General features: G+C 50.2%; 6 protein-coding genes across 7 annotated transcripts; 3 read left to right on the top strand and 3 right to left on the bottom strand.

Annotated features, from left to right (window-relative positions):
• Positions 1–380: 380 nt before the first annotated feature.
• On the top strand, positions 381–1,133 carry L3040_008667 (uncharacterized protein; the record flags this gene model as incomplete). The annotated part of the gene is made up of 5 exons (XM_066157153.1): positions 381–432; positions 543–637; positions 690–713; positions 772–902; positions 956–1,133. 5 exons carry the CDS (start codon positions 381–383, stop codon positions 1,131–1,133), a joined length of 480 nt encoding a protein of 159 aa, XP_066010414.1.
• A 906-nt stretch (positions 1,134–2,039) lies between these two features.
• L3040_008666 (uncharacterized protein) lies at positions 2,040–3,624 on the top strand (the record flags this gene model as incomplete). Of its 2 annotated transcripts, none has more annotated exons than XM_066157152.1 (8): positions 2,040–2,055; positions 2,117–2,148; positions 2,214–2,324; positions 2,377–2,464; positions 2,538–2,994; positions 3,051–3,195; positions 3,254–3,390; positions 3,618–3,624. In XM_066157152.1, the coding sequence occupies 8 exons, from the start codon at positions 2,040–2,042 to the stop codon at positions 3,622–3,624; spliced, it is 993 nt and encodes a 330-aa protein (XP_066010413.1). The 2 variants fall into 2 exon arrangements, with proteins under 2 accessions (XP_066010413.1, XP_007296074.2); XM_007296012.2 differs by lacking the exon at positions 3,618–3,624 and adding an exon at positions 3,614–3,617.
• Positions 3,625–4,151: 527 nt separating this feature from the next.
• Positions 4,152–5,317, bottom strand: L3040_008665 (uncharacterized protein; the record flags this gene model as incomplete). Its single annotated transcript, XM_007296013.1, has 3 exons — positions 4,152–4,373; positions 4,589–4,706; positions 4,890–5,317. 3 exons carry the CDS (start codon positions 5,315–5,317, stop codon positions 4,152–4,154), a joined length of 768 nt encoding a protein of 255 aa, XP_007296075.1.
• A 2,487-nt stretch (positions 5,318–7,804) lies between these two features.
• L3040_008664 (uncharacterized protein) lies at positions 7,805–10,043 on the bottom strand (the record flags this gene model as incomplete). The annotated part of the gene is made up of 8 exons (XM_066157150.1): positions 7,805–8,029; positions 8,085–8,261; positions 8,329–8,931; positions 8,981–9,061; positions 9,114–9,381; positions 9,437–9,472; positions 9,520–9,717; positions 10,030–10,043. 8 exons carry the CDS (start codon positions 10,041–10,043, stop codon positions 7,805–7,807), a joined length of 1,602 nt encoding a protein of 533 aa, XP_066010412.1.
• Positions 10,044–10,692: 649 nt separating this feature from the next.
• Positions 10,693–11,890, top strand: L3040_008663 (uncharacterized protein; the record flags this gene model as incomplete). Its single annotated transcript, XM_007296015.1, has 3 exons — positions 10,693–11,016; positions 11,093–11,737; positions 11,786–11,890. The coding sequence occupies 3 exons, from the start codon at positions 10,693–10,695 to the stop codon at positions 11,888–11,890; spliced, it is 1,074 nt and encodes a 357-aa protein (XP_007296077.1).
• Positions 11,891–13,916: 2,026 nt separating this feature from the next.
• Positions 13,917–16,946, bottom strand: L3040_008662 (uncharacterized protein; the record flags this gene model as incomplete). Its single annotated transcript, XM_066157149.1, has 11 exons — positions 13,917–14,169; positions 14,306–14,377; positions 14,458–14,583; positions 14,714–14,861; positions 14,911–14,986; positions 15,080–15,756; positions 15,817–16,064; positions 16,122–16,224; positions 16,280–16,746; positions 16,819–16,841; positions 16,908–16,946. 11 exons carry the CDS (start codon positions 16,944–16,946, stop codon positions 13,917–13,919), a joined length of 2,232 nt encoding a protein of 743 aa, XP_066010411.1.
• Positions 16,947–21,235: the final 4,289 nt, after the last annotated feature.

Raw genomic sequence — 21,235 nt, 5'->3', positions numbered from 1 at the left:
GCGGTAATAAGTCTTGGCGTGTAGTGGCTTATGGGCCTGATGCCGGTTGAATCGGAACGGGATCACGTCGAGAGTCGCCACCGGTGGGGGACTGACTGGGCTGACTTTATGGAGAGGTTTGCATTACGCCGCATGATATTGGTATTTGTGGAGGACTGGTTACGTAGATGGGTATTCAGGAACAATCCCCACAGGAAGAACAGGGAGAACTGTACCCTGACCTGACCGATATTCTGGTGGGCGTCTCCGTGAACCTAGCGTACAATGGGGGTGCCCGTATCGCAATTAAGCGACGGCCGAGCCCACCAACATTTCCAAATTTGACTCAAAAATCAGCTCCGTTAACCATATCTCCATCTTCGCGACCACATCACGTCAAAATGTCACACGTCTCGAGCCAAGCGTCTGCGGACTTGATCTGGGAGATCGTCGGTACGTAACAATTCGGCCGGGACTCGCAGCGTATCGGGGAAGGGAAGGCGACTGGAAGCCGCGGAAACGGAGATATTGGGAAAGGCAGAGTGACTGATTCTGGACCGTAGGAGCCCAAAATGCCTTCCTCGTGAAGCGCGCCCAGAGTGGAGGTGTCCGATTCTCCCGTGATCCTCTCAACCTGGTTAACTTGCACTCGCGCAAGGTAGGGAAACCAGGACCTTGAGGTGTGGAATTCTCGCTAATTGGAATCGCAGCACGCCGGTTTCGTCAACGACAAGGTACGCTTCGATTGCAGAGAGGGGTGATTCATACACGTGGGAATTCTAATCTCGACAGGCCGTCGGAGTTGTGCCCGCTGCTGGAGAGAAGGGAGGGGTGACTCTGATCACCAAGAAGGTCAACCACGCCCAGAAGCCAGGACCAGGTGCCATCAAGACCACCTTTGGCGGAAACAAGACCACGAGAAAGTGAGGAGCAGACTCGACGAGAGACTCTGGGGAAGTGCTGACTGTCCTTCCAGGACCTACAAGGGCATCGTCAACACCACAGTCAAGTCTGGATACCGATCTGATCTTCGTGCCCCTGCCGTTGCCCGCGCCTCTGCCATCCGCCAGTCCCAGCGACCCAAGAAGGACCTCCCAGAGTCGAAGCTTCGCGGAACCAAGGCGAAGAAGGCGGCGGCTGAGAAGGACGAGTAAATCCGGGGTGTTTGGGAATGGAAACGGGAACGGGGAGGGGAACGGCTTGCTAGTACTCATGAATGAATAGAGCACGATTCCTGGAGTTCTTGGCAACCACTGGTGCAGAGCCTACGGTTATGAATGACATTGGCATTGTGAAGTGGCAGTAAGGAGTGATGATGCTTTACTAAGGAGTGCTTTGGGTGTCGCGGGCTTTTCAAACAAACAGCAGCTTGGCAAGGGCGAAGCTGAGAATCTTGAAGACCTTCGAGACCTTCAAGTCCTTCTGACAGATATCTGCAATGCAAGACAGGTCGGCCCACTGATGGCAGCACGGGGGGTGAAAATCCAACTCTGGCATGTGAACACCATGGAGTTTTCCCGACCTTCTCCGAGACGAGACTTACACCTCGGTCAAGCTACCCAAGCTAGGGAGGGCTCAACTCAATATAAGCTCTTTATGAGTTTGATCTGGCTTGGGTAAGAAAGTTCATCAAACTCAAGAAGCAAGAAAGACGCATTTTCGAGACTCTGCCCAGAATAAGTAGGTAAGCAAGCAAGCAAGCACAGATGTTCTGCATCCAATGCCGGCCCTTGTGCCCCGCAACAGCTCTACCCCTCCAGAGTCGACTCCAACCCCGCGACCCCATGAAGTCACTCATCCTCAACATTACTGATTACCTACTTGCCTGACGTCTTCTCCTACACCTCGCTGACTCGCCCCCTCTTCCCTTTCTCGCAGTAAAAGAAACAACAACATTAACAACAATAACTTCCTCTCTATCTATCTATCAATCCATCCATCTACCTAGTACGTTGATTCCGATCGCTCTTCTCTTTACCAGAAGAGGGGTCCATCTTCAACGAATGCCACTGTGTTGACCTGGTCAAAACAGATTCTCACCACCTCACCAAACCGCAAATATGGGAATCAAGGCCGGTACGCTCAGCCTCTTTCCGTGTAGACGGGTGCATCCTAATACTGACTGACAATGATCCAGTTGTCGCTGGTGCCTCGGGTGGAATTGGACAGGTAAATAATGCCTTCACTCAGATATCGATTATTCATCCAAAACACGTTACTGACTTCCCCAACAGCCACTGTCCCTCCTCCTCAAAACCTCTCCCTATGTCACCGAGCTGGCCTTGTACGATGTCGTAAACACCCCAGGTGTCGCCGCTGATCTCTCCCATATCTCTTCGCCAGCCGTACGTACCAGCTTGAGGAATAGTGTCGGGATCCAGCTGATGGGATATATAGAAAATTACCGGCTACCTGCCCAAGGACGATGGAGCCAAGGCTGCATTCAAGGACGCAGACATCATTGTCATCCCCGCTGGAATTCCCCGTATGCACCTTACCCTACATCCCATGGGTAGTCAATACGTTCAAGGAGCTTGAACTAATATCGTGAGGTGTAGGCAAGCCAGGCATGACCCGTGATGACCTCTTCAACATTAACGCCGGCATCGTCAAAGCCCTCATTGAAGTTATCGCCGAAGTGGCCCCCAAGGCTTACATTCTCATCATCTCCAACCCTGTCAACTCCACCGTACCCATCGCCGCCGAAGTCCTCAAGGCCAAAGGGGTCTTTGACGCCAAGCGCCTCTTCGGTGTCACCACTCTCGACGTCGTCCGTGCGGAGACGTTCGTCGCTGAGATTGTTGGGGAGAAGAACCCCCAGAACTTGACTATCCCAGTCGTCGGTGGTCATTCCGGCGAGACGATCGTGCCCTTGTTCAGCCAGCTCAGCTCGAAGATCCCTGAGGAGAAGCTGGCTGCGTTGGTCAAGAGAGTGCAGTTTGGTGGTGACGAGGTTGTGGCTGCTAAGGATGGAGCTGGAAGTGCGACTCTCTCTATGGCTTATGCCGGATACCGGTACATCCTCCAACAGTCCCCCTACAACGAAGGAGTGCCCGTCTAACATGACCCAGCTTCGCAGAAGCCGTCATCAAGGCTCTCTCAGGCGAGAAGGGCATCGTCACGCCAACATTCATCCACCTCGAGGGCGTCCCAGGCGGAGATGCCATCGCTAAGGAGACCGGCTGCGACTTCTTCTCCGTGCCTGTCGAGCTGGGCGTAAGCTCTCCCTGATCACGATCACCCCGCAAAGAAATGCTGATTGACACGTGGACAGACTTCCGGAGCCGAGAAAGCGCAGAACCCACTCACCAAACTCGACGAGAAGGAGAAGGTCTTGCTCAAGGCCTGCGTAGAAGGCCTCAAGGGCAACATCAAGAAGGGCGTCGATTTCGCCCACAACCCACCTCAAAAGTAGTCTTCCCATCTTTCTGTCTTCTCCTTATCTGTCTGTCCGTTGTCCTTCCAGGTCGCACCTCTCTTCGCTGCGTGCTGCCGAAGCGTGGAAAAGATATTTTCCTCGCTTAGCGCACCTGTACCAGCAGAAGAGATAACTATACCCAGGGTTTGGTGTTGTTGTTGTGCCATAGCTCTCTTCTTTGGTAGGACCCCTGACTGATCGGTGACGCTCGCTTAGATAGGCTGTGATGGCTCGACTTCTCTTTTGGTGTACCTACCTGCGAGAAGTGATGGCGGGGGCGCTCGTTCTCCTTCTCCTCTTTCATTCTTGCCTTTTCGAGAGTTACGGTCGACTAGAGAATGGACGGGATGGCATGGCATGGCATGGAATCTGGCGGATAGGCAGGGGTGGGACTGTACCGACGGACGGGTTTTCGTTTGTGATGGTATCAAGTGAATGGCGGGGAATGAGCAATTCAAATGACTTCTGAAGTTTCCGTCCACTGTAGGTTATGGTGTTTTGTTTGCATTGCTGTCTGTTGATCTCTCGAGGCGTCCACCGTGTCTGCCCTGCGCGATGCCCCAACGCCAGCCAGTGCGGCACCGTATTGTACTGTACACATGCCCTCCCAACGGAAAAAAAAAATAACTCCGAGTATGCCGCTAAGATCGCACGAATATCAACAAACCCCTTTCCACTCTCCCTTTCCTTTCCTTTTCCCTCTCCTCTCACTCCTTCCCTCATCCTGCCTCCCCATGCCCCCACCGCCTCGTAATCAAGTCTTCGCAACCAAACTCTTGATCTGAAAAGTCGCTCCGGGCAGCTCGCTACTCTCCGCTTGCACCGTAGCGTTGATGCCCATGCTGGCCAGCGCACCCCGGATAACGCCACACGGGAACCAGAGAAAGGGCTGCGCGCGTGGGACTGCGTTACCACCTGCTTCGGTGGACATGCGGGCGAAGGGGCGGAAGGAGTTGTCGGTTAGGACGTAGACCCCCTTTTTTGCACTTGTGGTTAGCGAGGGGTCGCAAATGGAGAGAGAGAGAGAGAGAGAGAGAGAGAGAGAGAGAGAGAGAGAGAGAGAGAGAGAGAGAGGATAAGATGTATAACGTGGAGGAGGGGGCCTATGTGAGAGGATTTAGGGGATGTGACCCCTCCGGATCTAGGGAAAAGGGGGGGAAAAAAAGAGGCAAAGGGAAAAAGCGAGCGAACCCGGTGGTTTGTCTTGAGGTTATCGATCTGTTTCCTGAAGACGAGCGTCCAGAGGTCCTTGCAGAGGAACTTTATCACGTCGAGGGTATCGGTGAAGCGCGGCCTGTCGCGGGAGAACCTGTACGTCCGTAGGAATCAGCACGGCACAGCACAGCACGACATCGTACTCAATCCTTCCTTCCGGGCCCTAGCATCTCACTGCTCTCCTCCCAGCCCAGAGCCAGGCAGCAGAGTTGGGAGGAGCTGTAGAGAACGCATTTTCCCGTGTTGCGAGAAGGGGAGGGAAGGGAAGGACGCATACCGCTCTACCAGCCCCTGACCAACTCTATAGCCCAACATCTCGAGGCGGAAAAACACCGCGTCCCTCTCCTCATCCTCGTCCATCTTCCGGCCTCTTCCTTCCCCTCTTCCTTCTCCTCCTCCTCCTCCTCCTCCGGCACTATTCACACTCCCATTCACACCCCCGACAGCCACAGCGCTACCCCCTCCCGTCACGTTCCCCGCGCTCTTCGCACTACTGCCATTTTCGTTTCCCGCTCTGCCGGCCGACAAATCTTTCGCGCTCGAGGACGACTGCGACTGCTGCTGCTGCACGGCGTCGACTTCGTTCACGACGCGGTAGGCCATTGGCACGAGCTCGATCATGAGCAGGTCCAGGCAGGAGACGTTGAAGAAGGTGGCGGTCGGGTCGGAGGCATTGTACGGGGGGAGGGGGGAGTCGAAGGACATCTTGGGCGCTTGGATTTGGGGGCGGGGGAGCTGTGGCGCATTTGGTTGTGTTTGTTGTTGTTGTTGCTGTTTTTGTTTCCTTTTTTTTTTTTTCTTCGAAGGGAGCGCAGAGGAGAGGAGGGGGAGAGAAGCAGAGGAATTCGGGGTTCAAGGGAATGGGCCTGGGATGATCAAGCGGGGAAATGATGATCCGAAAGGAGGGATAGCTTTGGTGTTTACGGATAGTTTAACGAACAAGCCGAATCTCTGTATACGTATGTTTGTAGCTCAAGGGGCTTGTATCTACCAGCTGCGCCGCCTATTTTCGTGCGTCTGTAGATGCTACTGTGTGTTTGGGTACTTGCTGCATGGTATTCGAGTGCTTATTGTTGTTTGGTTCTTTACTCGCTTTGCATCTTCCTCACAGCCTCGTCTATTTGGTATCTACAATGTAACTTCGAGCCTTGCAAGTGGCACAGGTAGATATGTAGAGTCCTGTTACTTTATTGGGCTTTTAGTTACTACTGAAGCATGCAAGAGATGCTCAAAAGCGATGCTGTCTCGCAGTATCGTCTTGCAGTCCAGCTATCCGGATTGCGTATTTCAGGAACTGATTAGTACTGAAATACATCTCGAACTGTACAATGTCCGCCCAATCTTTTGAGCGTGAGTTAAGCCTCTGTTCAAAATCCGTAACCTGAGAACCACAGCTCGCTCATCAATGTCCAGAGCTGGCAGCGTTGCCCGCCACTGTGGATCAGCCCGAACGCTCCCAGGTAGATCCAGTTGCTTCCGTAGACGGAATTAGCACCGAGGCTACTCGCCCTTGCGGTAACTCCTCAACCAGAGGCATCCCCTTCCACTCTCTAGTCAGTCTTCATCTCGCCCGAGGCAAAATCAATAATTGCAAGCGCAGGCTTCGGTACCACCCACGTGCCCGAAGAACGCAGGCTTGGAAATACTGGCAAGCCGTCTGGCACTACCTACCTTGATACTCGCGAATGAGTACTTCCAAATTGCCAAACTCTTCTTCTCCTCAGACCACCTCCACCCATGTCATCCGCAAGATCGTGTTAGCTGTTGCTGAATTCCATCGATGATTTTTTTTTTCTCCATGCTGACCAGCTGTGCTACGTGCACCGGATCATCTGGCCTAGGGATCCTATTCAGCGTCATCACTTGCAGGCTAATCTCCTCGAGCAGATCAGTCACTAGCCACTTCGAAGTGCCAGAAGCCATGTAGCAGCTTGGCTGAAGCTTTGGATGATTTGACTCGTGAGTTGTGTGATGGCTGCGAATGCCTGCTGCCCAAGATTGCTAGACTCTCGACCACAGTGAAGTCGGGATCTTTGACCATCCCAAGTAGCTAAAGTAAAAATTCGACGAGAATTCGAATTGGAATACGGTTTTACCTCGGACGGTATCGCTATGCCCCCGAGAAGAAAATGATGCCGCGTGGACTGATGAAGCCTGGAAAGTCACTCCTCCCCTCGTCCCAAGTGCTGTGACTTTCGCCTTGGATCGCCTTGGACCATGGGCAGATACCTATCTTCAATCAGGGTTAGACTGACAGCTCAACAGCTCCCTCTTCATCAGTTGGTACTACAGCCACACAGAATGCTTGGTCCGGCCGGGCAAAAGCTTCAGCTTCTCTTCTTCAATAGCACCGCCCAGCGGCCTCAAACAGGAACGCGATACAATATCCGCGGGAAACTGCCTTCACCAGCGAATTCCTGAAGGGGAGTTTCAAATCCCTTTGTCTGTTCGACCATGGAGCCCTGGGATGCTAAAAAGTCGGGCATCTGCTCCAAAGTAAGGCATAGGTATGTAAAAATTCGAGGGTATAGCGAACTCGTTCCGGGCTGAGATTTTGTCTGCTGTGCCTGCCTAAGTTAAGAAATGCTCAGCCATTTAGGCCAAGATGGCACAAAGAGCAATGTACACATTTCAGTCATATCATCTGAGCAAGGCGGCTGCTGCAAACCACTTCATCTATGCGTGTGGTATCTAAAGTACAACCGAAGTGGAAAAGCGCGCGAAAGCCTGCCGTGTGATATCGTGAGACGTAACCACCCCCTATAACGCAGCCGATCTTGTGTACTCCGCTCCCTGTATTCACAATTCATCCGATCCAGCCAGTCATCCACCCATTCAACCGTGCACGCATATTCCACCCATCCGTAAAAGCAAACCATAATTCGAAAAATAGTGAGACGCAGAGGAGTGCCTGTGGCGAGACCGAAGCAACATTTCCAAAAGTCATGCTAGTGGGCATAACTAGCGTGGCGACGTCGAAGGACGAGAGAAGAAGCAAATCAATTATACACTCAGCTGGTGCGCGGTAATGAGAAGAGGACAAGAGGCGAAAATTTCACACGTGACCCTGCCAGTCCTCTAGCAAGGGAACAGACTCGGGGGGCAGTGCAATCATGAGACGCTTAGTTGGAGAATCAAGGAGTTTGGAATCTCGAAGGCGACGGCTCTGTGTCAGATTCGGTTAGGGTGAGCTTAGTCCTTCGAAAGCGGATTTTCGGCCTTTATCAGAGGATTGGACTGCTCGGCCGTGGGTGTGCCCTTGTTGGAAGATGGAGTACCGATTCCGGAAGTAGCACTGACAGGGCCGCTGGAGTGGGCGGGGATCTTGACGTCCTCGGGCAAACCGGGTTTGATCTCGGGGCTGAGACCCGGGATCTTGAGTCGCTTAGCCTCATTGTGGTACGAAGCAGGAATGATCTGGAGTAGCGTTAGAATGGCTACTGAATGTGACAAATGGTAAGGGAAGACTTACTTCGACGACCTCGTTGCGGGGGAACCTCAAGTTTGGGATGCTCATAGCCTCGCAAGCCATCAGGTAACCGTACAGGACGCGAAGAACAGACTCATGGGCGATGATGAGAAGATCGTTCTGCTCACGTTCAAGTTCGAGGATGATTGGCTCAAGGCGAACTGCAAGATCGTGATAGGACTACGACTGTGTCAGCGAAATCGAAATCTGGAATAAAGGAGCGAGGTTGGGCCGGGGCGGTAAATACCTCAGCTCGGGGATAGCGGTGATGGTAAGGGTCAGCCAGATGCTTGTCTACCTCATCTGGGTAGAGTCGACGGATGGCGCTATCTGAAAGTTTTTCACAGTCACCTGGATTGAGCTGGCTCATCTGCGATCTCTGACGAACTCTGAAGCCACGTTCCTTGAAGGACTCTGCCGTCTCGACTGTTCTCTTGCGAATGGAAGTCCAGACCGTCAATGGTCTCAGAGGTGCGTCCGAACCGCCGGCTTCGATCAATGTCTCTCTCTCCTGCTCTCTGTGACTAAGAAGCATGTCGGCCAGCTTCTGTGCATATTCCTTTCCTTCCTTGCCAAGTGGCGCATCGGTCTTGTACAGATCCTCCTTGCCTGATGTTCCGGCACGGGCGAAGTACGTGACACGAGATTTGATGTGAAGATTCATAAGATAGAAGACGATGCGGTGAGAAAGGTATCCGAAACTGACATTATTGTACTCGATGCTCCGGCCAGCATTGATCATCTTCACGAAGTTGAGGTCAACTTCGGTCATAGTTTCAAACGAAGGAATTCGCATGTCGATTCTTCTCAGGTATAGCTTGGCAGCCTCGTTGGGGTCCATGCCGACGAACTGTCTTCTGTTAACGATCTTTTAGTATATGGGGTATTTCGATTCTTACATCGGGAGAAGAGATCTTGACACTGCGGGCGTTCTCCTCTAAGATGTTCTGATCGGTAACGTAGGATTCGAGGAAGAGGGTCTATGGATACATCAGTAAGTAAAGCACTGCGAGTCGGCTTTCCGTGACGGACCTGAACATCGTGCTTCGCGAATTCCTTGGCAAGCGATTGACGACCCGTAGAGAGAGGGTTGACAGCATCGTAGATCGCAACTTGGCCATTTTCATGATTGAGCCAGGCATAAAGATCTCCGCGGCACTTCTTGATAATCTTCTGGCGAAGTATGACCGAAGAAGCGGATGCATCTGTGAAGAAGTAGTCCTCTGGAATTCCAACTCCTTCACCGATGGTCGCACGACGATAGTCTCCAAGATGGAAAATACGAGTCTTTACACCCAACCTAGAGAGTCATATGAGCAGGCTGCCAGGATCGGGGAGTAATAGAGAGTCTTTACCATTGCAGATAACGCGATAGAGAGACAGAGATGTGGCTGCGAAAGTTTAGATTGGCCCTTTCTGATCAGTGAGGAATACTTACGTCTTTCCACGAGCTGGGAGGCCGACGAGTACGATGGCGATCTTTCCAGAGTGGAAGAGTCTACCGGACATGGTGCTGTAGAGCTGGGCCGGGGCCATATGAAGCGTTCCTTTGTCATCCTTGACATCGTGAACGCCGTCAATGAAGGTGGACGAGCGTCTGCGATATCTCGGAGAGTTCGCGGCGATCTCTGCAGTACTGCTTTTGGTATCAGCTTCTTCTCCAACTATCTGTGTATGACGTTCGTGGCGCCGGTAGATCGTTCTTTGCTCTTGCCGCTGCTCGGCTTCGCTGTCGCTGGCGTATTTCTTGATACTGCCGGGCGCCATGACGAGTGGAGAGTGTGATTTTTGCCAAATGATGATGAGCGAGTAAGAGTTTCTGAGGCCAGGAGACCAGAGTACGTAGAGTTGGAGAAGTGGAGGTTGGGAGTTTGAGGTTGGGAGTTGGGGAGTTGGGAGTTGAGGAGAAGGGCTGAACGTCAATCATGAAAATGGAAAGTGAACTCACAGAAGAGTATCCATTGCCCCAAGTAGCCAGATCTATCTTTGGTAACCAGTCGAACAGGATTTGGCAATTCGAAATCCAAAGGCTGACAAAAGTGCTTGTCGAGAAAGCACGTGCGGAGAATCGTGAGATGAGACAGAGCAAGTAGGCTCTTGTTTTAAATGCGCTGTGAGCTTTCTTTTCTCTTGAGTAGGTGAGCAGGACAACCGCTATATTTTGAATGGAGTTGATATTCAGGGTTGATGTCGAAGTTGGTGTTGATGTTGAGGGAAAGCAAGTGGTCGAGTTGCTTCACAGCCGAAGAGACATATCGGTAGACCTTGGTAGGAAGCGCTAGCGTATCACCAAGGCTCGTCTAGTCGGCCAATTATAGCTGGACGGATCGGATCATCCCTTGGCTTCAAAGCTTCCAAGCTAAATTGTCCCTTGGCGTCAGAGGGTACCTGCCTGCCTGCCTGGTTGCCTGTCTGCCTGTCTGCCTGAGGCTACCAATTACAGGAAAAAAGTTGAAGACGCCCATCATCTCGAGTTGACAGCTCCAGCGGCCCAACTTGATCTCCCCGTCCCCATCACCGACAATCACAACGACCACCCTCTCATCCTCTATCTGAACCTCTTCAACCCAGTCCTCCTTCTCGCCGTTATCACCACAACGCCTGCTTCACCATGTCTGCCGTTCTAGAAGTAGAGAAGGATTCTCCTTTGGGGTTCATATACAACAATCCTCTCTCGATGGCTCTGGCAGACTCATACCTCTCTTTCTCAAAGCGGAGGGCGGCTTTAGGACTGTCTAACCCTGGGACGGTTGAACACATCTCGCGGGAGGTGCAGCGCGATGTGCTCATGAACAATTACGCCTTTAGTGGCTTAAGGGCAGATCTTACCAAGGCTATCAGCATGACGCCGCTATTCCAGATATCTCATTCATTCGCTATGGGGTCACAAGGGCTGCCGCCATATACATTTGCGACACTGTTTGGTACCAACAACGTATGTGGGAGAAGTCGCGCTTTGTATATAGAGAGCCCTTTCATCCGCAGGCATGAAGCTAACTTCAGATTCTTAGATCTTTATGCAAGGCAACGTTGACAACGAGGGGCAATTGTCTACCAGATTCAACTACCGCTGGTCGCGGTCCTTCGTAACAAAGTCCAACATTCAAATCGCCCCTGGCAACCAAGCAATGGCCCAATTTGAGAACGAATACACCGGAGCTGATTTCACTGCGTCGCTGAAGACTTTGAATCCTTCTTTCATTGATGGTGGTCTCACTGGCATCTTCATTGGTAGCTACCTTCAATCAGTAACCCCCAGCCTGGCTCTCGGATTGGAGGCAATCTGGCAGCGCGCCGCTTTGAACCAAGGTCCCGAAACCGCCCTGTCATATTGTGCTAAATACAAGGGAAGCGACTGGATTGCCAGCGCTCAATTCGCTGCCGGAGGCGCTATCAACACATCGTACTGGAGAAAGTTGACAGATAAGGTAGAGGCCGGAGTTGACCTGAATTTGCAGTTCGCTGGGCTGTCTGGCGCTGGAATGATGGGAGGTGCGCGTAAGGAAGGTGCTACTACCGTTGGAGCTAAGTACGACTTCAGGATGTCTACTTACAGAGCTCAGGTGGACTCGACTGGGAAGCTTGGTTGCCTGTTGGAGAAGAGAGTCGCTCCTACGGTGAGCTTGACATTCGCCGCTGAGATGGAATACTTCAAGGTTAATCACACGCTCTTTGGAAGCTCAAATCAAGCTAATCCTCTACAGCAATCTGCCAAAATCGGTCTTGCCGTCTCGCTTGAATCCACCCCCGAAGAGATGCAAGAGCAACAACAAATGGGTGCTACGCCCCCGGCGCAAATCCCATTCTAATTGCCTCGCAACCCGAAATACCCACCCCTCCACTCCTACCTAATCGAATGTAATGCATTCCACGAAGCTCTTGCAAACCGGCCACCTGAACATATCGGATGTCCTTAACCCCGAAAACCTCTCTTCGAACACCCTGTCTTACTACAACCCACTCTGGTACTTTATATGGCGGCCCTCCTTGTGTCACATTGGCAACCTGTCTACTGTCATATCCCTGGAAGGGCTCTCATGCATGGTTGGTCCACCGCCGAAAGCTATGATGATCATAGAGATTACTCCCTTTTTCCATGTTCGTCGCTTGCGTGCATCTTTGGGTAACGATACGAAGCGTATGTGTCGGCCAAAGCAGCTGTAGGGCAAGTATTGTGCTTCTGGAGGACATGAAGGCTTGTATTATAGTGGTTTTCGTGCGGACAGGCCGTTAATACCTGTGTACAAAAGAATGAGAAGAGGAGTCAAACGTGTCTTTGTTGATCATAGTGATATTATCGCCTTATAAGGTCCAAGTTACGCTTGTATTTTTATCATCTGTTTAAATATCTGAGTCTGATATCAAGTGATTTAATCAAAGCAAGCTCGTCGCTTGAAGCATAAACCCAAAACCGTCATTACTTATTACAGCAGGGCTTGGATTATTTTTCCTCAGAGCATGCATCCCTTTTTTCTTTTTCATGTACTTAGCTGCATGATCAAAATCTCGTGCGCGCAACTCCTGTCTGTCTTTCAAAAGGCGCCACCAAATTGGCCGAGCCGCTCCTGCTGTTAGAGCTACTTCGGACCGCGCCAGATGCCACCAATCTTCGGCTCGCTTTAGGTGGCCTCCATCTCCTCATTCCAGTCCAAGAGACTGTACCAGAGCCCCCCAACAGAGGAGTATCATCACGCCCTGTAAATACGTTGCGCCGAGCGGCTCCCGACGGCGACTCCTGACCAACGTCGGACACGCGTCCCGATGATGACCGCGTCCGCTTGCAGGGCTCAAGGATCCCGAAGCAGAGAGATTGGAGACCTGGCGGCGACACTGGCCCTTCCCATCACTCACGATATCGGGAATATCGAGACGCCGTCTCTGAAGCAAGCGAGCCAACGCGATCTCCAATGCTGAAGGCTGAAGAATGCGGAAAGGGGGGAGAAAGATAAGAAGAGCTGGCAGAAGTTAGGAGAAAGTGAGTAGAATTTCAATTGCTCGGGCCCATTCAAAGAAGAAAGACAAAAAAAAGGGGGGGAGGGGGAGACTTGGACGTGAATCGGAACTTGGTTTGGGTTGGAGGTTTGTCGTTCTACTTCGGGCTGCTAGATACCTATCAAGACCATCACTCGGATTCCCTTTTCGTTCCTGCTCGTGCGAGATTTCGGACTGCTGCTGCTCATCTCGGGGGGGAGGTCTCATATCTCTAGCGGAAGGGCGGAATCCCGATCTGTTGATTCGCCATCGTGAAAGCCACGTACGTACGTTTCCGAAAGGAACTCGTTCAGGATCAAAGAAAAGAAAGGGGGGGGAGAGGGGTGGGTCTTAAGTAACTCTTGATTTCCCTTGGTTTACTTAGATCTCTAATCGCGACCCAAGTCGACGATTATCACGCAAGCAAGCAAGCAAGCAAACAGGAGCGCATCCGCTACAAGACGTGTAAAGGCTGGAAAAAGAGCCTTTTCGACTGCTTGTCCTAAGAGATTTCAACACACGTTATCATTTCTTTCGATGATGACAGAACTTGAAGAGGTGGTTAGTGAGGAAGGAGGAGCCCGGAGATGTTTTGCCGATTCACTTCGCGAGAAGAATCGATTTCGTCTATTTATTAATTATATCTAGTGCATGCGTTCCCTTTTCTTTTGAGTTAAGTTGAGTTCTAACCTAACTATTCTCTCTCCCCCCTCCCCCTTCCGAGTCCTCCTCCTGCTGGCGAAATAAAATAGACGCAAACAGGATGGTAGTGCTGCGTGTGCATATATATGTGTGTCCGCCCACCTATTGCCAAGAGAGCCAGCCATCCCCTCCCGACTTCAATCTCTCGCTTTCTCGCTTACATCAGACGGGAATCGGCGACGCGAGAGTGTACGTGACTGGGCTCCCGCTCAACGTCGTCCACCGGGTCAGGGGGTCCGAGCCCAGCTGCTCGTCGGTGAAGACGGCGCTGGATGGGGACGCGGCGGTCGCCGGGCCGGGGAACTGGACGGGGATGGGCACGCTGCAGGAGTTGGTGGTGGAGGCGCTGAGGGTTACGCCGGTGATGTGCGTGTTGGAGGCGGAGTAGATGTAGGAGAGGCTGGGGAGGCATTTGCTAGGGGGTGGGGCGCGAGCGTTAACGATGATGAGGTCTACTTGTGTATGTGTGGGTGTGGGTGTGAGTGTGAGTGTGAGTGTGAGTGTTTATTGGGTGTATATATGTCGAGGCTTTGGGGGGTTCGTATACGTACTCGCGAGTCATCCGGTCGATGAAGGCGGTTCCTATGTCGTCGTGCTTCTTGGTGACGATGGGCCATGTTGTGCTATCCAGCTCACATATTCGTTAGCCCAGTAGTAGCGGGCTTGAAGAAACTCGGAAGGGCAGGAGGGCTATTTTACTTACAGCCTCGTCATTTCTTGAAGGACGGTCTCAACTAGGATCTGGTAGAGAGACAGTTCCCCGGTGAGCCCTCCCACTGTGTAAGTGGCAGTATCACCTTGTCGGAGGTTCGCTTGGTGGAACATGAGACTGGTGTAAAGTTAGAATGGCTGGGCAGTTGTGGGGTGTGATAGCTTTCAAGTGAGATGGTCAAAGGGGGAAAGTAAGTTCAGACAGGTGCTCGGTCGGAGAGAGGGAGTGTAGGAAGACATGTACGAACGGGTCATGACGCAAACCGAGCAAGTGATGCGTATAGGTTGACTGGGCGAAGGCGACGAGGTCATCGAAATCTCCTGAGCCACCAGAAGTATTGATCCACTCGGCAAGTGTGCATTCTGCAGAATAGCAGTTGTAATAAATCGGGGTGGCTGTGATAATTAGCAGCTGTTGATGCCTCAATACGAAACGTATATTTACCCCAGCGAGGAATGATTGTCAGGCCAGCGTACCCGTTCGCAGCAACTGTAGAGATCAAAGGCCAATGGGCATTTTCCTGTGCATTCATTCAATTAGCCGAATGTTGACAACGTCACTCACCACTCTTTGTACAATCTATAGAGCATAGAGGAGAGAGTAACGAACGTACAGTATTGAGCAATGGTGCTCTCGTATTGTCACCCACTACCATTGTGATTCCGAGATCCATCCATGCTTTGATAGCGTCCCCATTGTGAAGTCCCGTAATCGCCGGGGGGACAAGTCCATGCGGACTGAACTTGCCAGCCGCAATTCCTGTCTGCGCCATCCAAGCCTGGTTGAAGGCAATTTGCAACCTTACATCCGAGTCTGTAGCATTGTTGAGAGACTGATGAGTGAAAGTGTGCGATACATGAGAGAACTGATCGCGGTTCGCAGTCACCTGCAGCCAAGCTCCGATTGGATCAAGCTGTGTGCATGCGAGACTCCACGAGTATGTCAGAGGAGTCTCTGGCCACAAGTCGACGCCTGTACCAAGGGGTTTCTGGAACTCGGTAGGTGTATTGGGGGGATAGTCAACCAGATTGATGGAGCTTTCCGGGATGCAAACGTTGTTCGTGTCAACAGCTACGGCGGCCTCGATATTCCCGTTACCGTTGTAACAAAGCTCCATGAAGAAGGAAGAGCCAGCCGGGAGACGAGAGTTGAGGTCTGCCTGCCATGCGACATGTGCATCAAGGTCAGACGTGCGAATTCTGAAGATCTCGGTGCTTGATTGATAGATCTCAGTTGTCAAGCCAACGTCGTCTACTTGAGCAAGAAAGTTGATACGGCGCTGGCCGAGGACTAATTGCAATATCAGAAAGTGTCATTAGAAGTATCGAAATAGTAGTTGGATCCCCTTACATAGACCACGGGTCATCCAGTGGATGTGAGCATGCTGGAGGAAGTTTGAAGTGACCGACCAGTCCGTGCCCCAGCTTGTGAACCAAACCATTTGCTGACGGCCACTAGCGAAAGAGTTGATAACTGCTGCAGTTGAAGGATTGCTAAAATCTCCTCCAGCTGCGAATTGAGCGATCTCAACAGTGGTTGCTGGGTCTGTGATAGTTGCAGGATAGTGCCATTGATTGATGGTGGTCATCGTTGCCCCTCTGGAGCGAGAAATCTATTAGATCGAACGCCAGAGAGTTTGTGGTATTGGGCCTTACATCTTGAGATTCGCGGTAGGGAAGGCACTCGTGTTGGTGAAGCTGACGAGTTGTTCAATACCAGCATCACAGCAACCCTGTCCATCGATTGTAGTGGTGACACCTGCAGCTAACTGTAAGAAGTGTCTGCGAGAAGAGTATATCGGGAGGCCACTTACCATACTCTGAGCCCGGGTACACATCTAGCATGGCCATACGAACACCGAACGATGTCTGATAGCTGTAGAGCGTTGCGTATTGCGCGGTAGAAATTGCACTGGTCCAACCGATTGTAGAGCCATAGTCGTAAGACACCTCACTCATAATGATGATGCCGCCATAGTTTCCGGTAGTAGCACTGGAGTTCAGAGCAGGAAGCGCAATGCCAGCTGAAGGTACAATGATCAACTCGTAAGGAATGCCATATGCAACGAGACCTGATGTCGCCGAGGTGGATTCAGCCGCATTTCTAGCGAAAACAAGAATAGTGCTTGACACGGTCTTGGCGGATGATTGAGACGCGAGAAATCCCAGGACAGAGCATGCTATCGCAAAAGGCCTCAAGGCCATGGTTTTGAAATGCATCTCAACGTCAGGAATCAGACTTGGAGAATGCTGTTTAGGCTTGTGCGAAGGGGCCCGATACCTGTCCGTCAATCAGAACGAGTGTAGATGCGACGAGCAGCAAGACAAAATCGAAAGTCTGGCTGGTACATACGAGTGACGCTTCTTTATACGGTACTACGAATGCTCCAATCATGGAAGCTTGAGTTTAGTTGAATATACAGCCAGCCATGTTCAAGGTACCGAGATTGACTCAGAGCCTGAAAGGGTTATCAGAGCCATCTATGCAGGCGCGTCATGATCATTCAGTAGCGGGTGTCCAGAAGCGTATGTTATCTCTAGATCTCGTAAAGACAATGGTAAGCTTGATCTTAAGATATGTAGTATGTAAGATGGGGGGGGTTTGGGTCGGGTTCAAGGAAGAGAATCGAGATGAGGCATCAGGCTCCGTGTCCCCGTAACAATGGACGAGATTCTCGGATATGAAGAGGCTTATCTTTCCATAATGCAGCAGGAAAATTGACTCATGCAGGATGTGCGATATGCGATAGACGATTTTCAGTAAACAGCCCAAGTGCCCAAGTCCGACTAACCGCCCGAGCGCGGGATATTGCTGAATTAGGGGCCAGGCTGATGGGTGGGCTTCTAACCCTTGCAATTTGCACGTCCTAACGTCTTTTTGGTGGACCTGTCACCTGCAGCAGCAGCAGCAGCAGCAGCAGCACTGCGCATTCTCCTTTGGGCCCTTGACCCGAGAACATTTCAAGTCCCGGAAACAGTCTAGTACAGTACTACAGTAGGCAACTGCTAATGCATGAAACCACTTTTCGCACCAAAACTAAGGGTCAAGACTTCCGAAAAAATAAACATTAGCCGGTGGTTCTTAATTATAGCTTCGGGAAGTAATCGTCGGCTCGCTTAGGTAGGCCTCCTTACATCCTTTCAATCTTAGTCGGCGTAAGCGATTGCGGATCGGAAGCGAATGCGGATTTTTTAAATATATTGGAAATTCTTTTATACTATAGCAATTATTGATACAACTAAAAAGTATTTATATAAATAATTAATCTACGAGTATACTTTCTTACGAAATATTTAAAGTCGTATTATTTAATGAAACATCTAACCATCGATTACTATTTTAATTAGAATCTGACTCGTCTTTTACCTTACGCAACAAATCGTTTGAATCTTTACTACTATCAAAATTAAAAGTATCTACCAAGAAAAAGAAAAAGAAGTTACTTTATAAAAGGGTCTTTAATAATATCAATTGTAATTATAAAATCATCGTTACGAAGAAAAGGTTCAGGTTGAGAGAGAGTTGATCGAAGAACACCTTTTTTTACGAGGCCGCAAAATTTAACGCTCAAGAAGCTATTGCAACTACCAAATCTCTTCCGAATCGAGAATTAAAACGAGTGTTATATCGTCGTTTTTAATAATTAAGCTTGCAGCGTCTTCGTATAATCCGTTTACGCTCGCGCTTAGCTTTGCGTAAATCGACGCTTTCACGATATTCAGCATTTCTTACTTTTAAATCTCATCGACGATTCGTTATTATAGCAAATTCAAGATTTTCTTTAGCTTGCTGCTCAGCAGCAGGCTTTTCATCCATTTAAAATATCAAACCATCGGTATATAAACATATTTTCGGCTTATAATTAGTTAAATACTATTGAATTATGCGATTATAAATTAAAAAGTAATCTTGTAAGTTGTATTTTGTATACAAAAACTAATAGTAGAATAAAAATCCGCATTCGCTTCCGATCCGCAATCGCTTACGCCGATTAAGATTGAAAGGATGTAAGGAGGCCTACCTAAGCGAGCCGACGATTAGTTTATTGAAACCGTCGAGCTTAAATCTGCGTGTTTGGTAGACCTACGTAGTATGTACAAAAGATAAAGCTGAAGTCGCTTTTTTTGAAGACTTATTTTAAAGTTAAGCGAAAGCCAACTTTCTATATTTCTACTATAATTAGCTCCATTAAATAATAAATATAAAATGCAACCGTCTCATAGTTATAAGCCATATCTTGTTATTAAAAAGATTATAATTTTGTTTACCTTTCAAAGCTTATGGTTGCAGAAAGCCTAAGCTGTCAAATGTAAAGAGTTCTGGTGCGAAATAAAAGTTTATGCATTAGCAGTTAGAGTTGACTTATTCGCTTATTACCGACTGGATGTTTTGACCTCACGCCGATTTGACATGAGATATTCGAATAGCTTTACGTAGGATCTATTAATTTCGAAATAATTTCTATTCCATTGCTGCCATAGATTTGACCCAGCCGTTGCCTAGCTTACAGATACGCCAATTCTGTTCAGAAGTCTGTAGTCGCGATCAACTGGTTTTCCACACCTGTTCTGCGCTATTAGAGTCTAGCCCCATTACAGATTTGATATTCGGATAAGAAAGTTTTTTTGATGCATCATTGACGAAAGCAAGTGATATAAAATTCGGTGTCCCTCACTCATTAACCTAGTGGTCAGAGCATTGTTATGACGCTAGCAACGCTCTGACGCTGGTTTTGGCCCCTTCGCTTAGCCCTCGGCTATACGTTTGGGCCTGCTTCACATGTGTTTACTCCGTAGGAGCACTCACTTCTCCATCACGGATACACGTCCCCTACGCTCGGGACGAGTAGTCTGTCTAATCCTTTATGTAGCTAGAGTCTCTCTTAGCTAGCTAGTAATCAAGAATCATAACGAAGACTCAATATCGAGAGAGATGTAATTTGTGCCCTACCTATTGAGATAAGCAGAAGAAGATTCATTTGTTTGACGTTTGTTATCATCGGCAAACCAACAGAAAGTTCTCGCAAAAAAACCTCAATTTCCTGATACTCGAATGAGTCCGATGTTAGTGCCTCCAATGCGGTAGGACTGCGCGATCGTGAGCAAGATCTATTTAGAACCGTGGGAAGAACTTAGAATGCCAGATAAGAAAGCGATGTTGTTCGAGATCAGCTACCCGGGGCTTGGGCTTCGTCGGCAGGCACACGTGCCTGGAGCTTCTCAAATCCGGGTACAACGTGATCATTGTCGACGATCTGAGCAACAGCTTCTACGATATCTTCGGCAAGATTACGACACTGCCGAAGCGTCACTTCTACGGCTGCGGGGGTCTCTGCTCAGAAGTCGAACTCTACCCTTAGAATTCTCAAGATGAGTATGCGTCGAGGCGTCTTTTTCGAGTCGCATTGTACGTCAAGTCTTCCGAATCAGCAACGCGAGCCGAACATCATCAGAGTCATCCACTTCGTAGCCTTCAAAGCAGTTGAGAACAGCATCAGACAGCCACTGAAACACTACCAAAACGATGGTTGATCTCTTGTTCCTCTCAGATGATTACAGCCTCGAGACGTTCGTCTTCTAGTTCTCACCAGTCGAATACGGAAATTCCGGCCGAGAGTATTGGCCAGCTCCGGGAGGAGCACGTTGCTCACCAGAGTGAGGCCTATTTGGACGCCGATGGCGCGGGCACAGCTTCCCAGCCAGGCCTAACTGACATCAATAGTCTTCACGGACAGAGGGAATTTCCTCGGCGAAGAAATCCTCTCTGACCTACCTGGTCTAGTCCAGCCCCTCGTAAAAATATCTTCAGCCCCCCGTCTATCAAATCGATCGGCTGCAACCTCTCAGGACCTCTCGGCGAGGTACCCCAAAGGCCAGCCCTCACAATCTGCTATCGGTCGTGGTGGAAAACATTACCAGCCAGTGCGAAAAAAAAGCTGTCGGTGTTTGAAAACCGTCTGGAGCACGCCGGCCGACGGGACCGCAATCCGAAACTTCATTCACGTTTGTGACCTAGCGCGTAGACACACGAGCGCTCTGTCTCTGTCAGCTCTCTACGCTCGAAGAATCTAGGGAGAGTAACCGCTGCTTCAGCCCAGGAACGGGACAGGGATTCGTGGCGGCGATGGAGGTTGTGGCGCGACTTCGCGTTTCACGGGTGATGGTTTACACAAATCGAGAAAAGTTTTTTATATCCAACTGTTTACATTCCCTTCCCTAAGCGAGCCGCTAAAAACCCCCAAAAATCCTCCTCCGTAATTATCTACAACGCACGATACATGTTCATGGTAGCAGGCAGGCACCCAAGCTACAGGCACGGACCCAAAGCAAAACACCGAAAGACGGAGCACTAACAGACCCATATCTATCCATCCATCCACCCACGAGCGAGCCTATCTTTCCTTCCTCGGCAAGGTTGCACCGGCAGTGTAAGAGCGAGGTTCCTCCTCTCCCCCACCCCCGCCTCCTCCCCCCAAAAAAGCAAAACCTTTCCCCCCCTCCCCCTCCCCGGATTAAAAAGAATAGCGGGGGAGGCCTCTCGAATCCCCAGCCCGCCAGGTCTTTTTTAAGTTACGGTTAAAATCCAAGCCAAGAAAGCCGTTGGTAATCGAAAGAGAGAAAGAGAGAAAAAAAAAAAAAAAAAAAAAAAGAGCAATGGGTTTTGTTTCGCCATGACACGGAGGGAGGGGAGGAGGGGGTAGTAGTGGCAGGAGGAAAACCCACTTTCGTCTTTCGTGGACCGCGAGCAGTGCCGTTCGAGAGGGGTAAAC

This window comes from Drepanopeziza brunnea, assembly GCF_022702325.1.
Source record: "Drepanopeziza brunnea f. sp. 'multigermtubi' strain 214-2 chromosome Unknown ctg16, whole genome shotgun sequence".
NCBI classification, from domain to species: Eukaryota; Fungi; Ascomycota; class Leotiomycetes; order Helotiales; family Drepanopezizaceae; genus Drepanopeziza; species Drepanopeziza brunnea.
The sequence above is the reverse complement of the archived record's forward strand: the minus strand, read 5'-3'. Positions and strand labels throughout refer to the sequence as shown.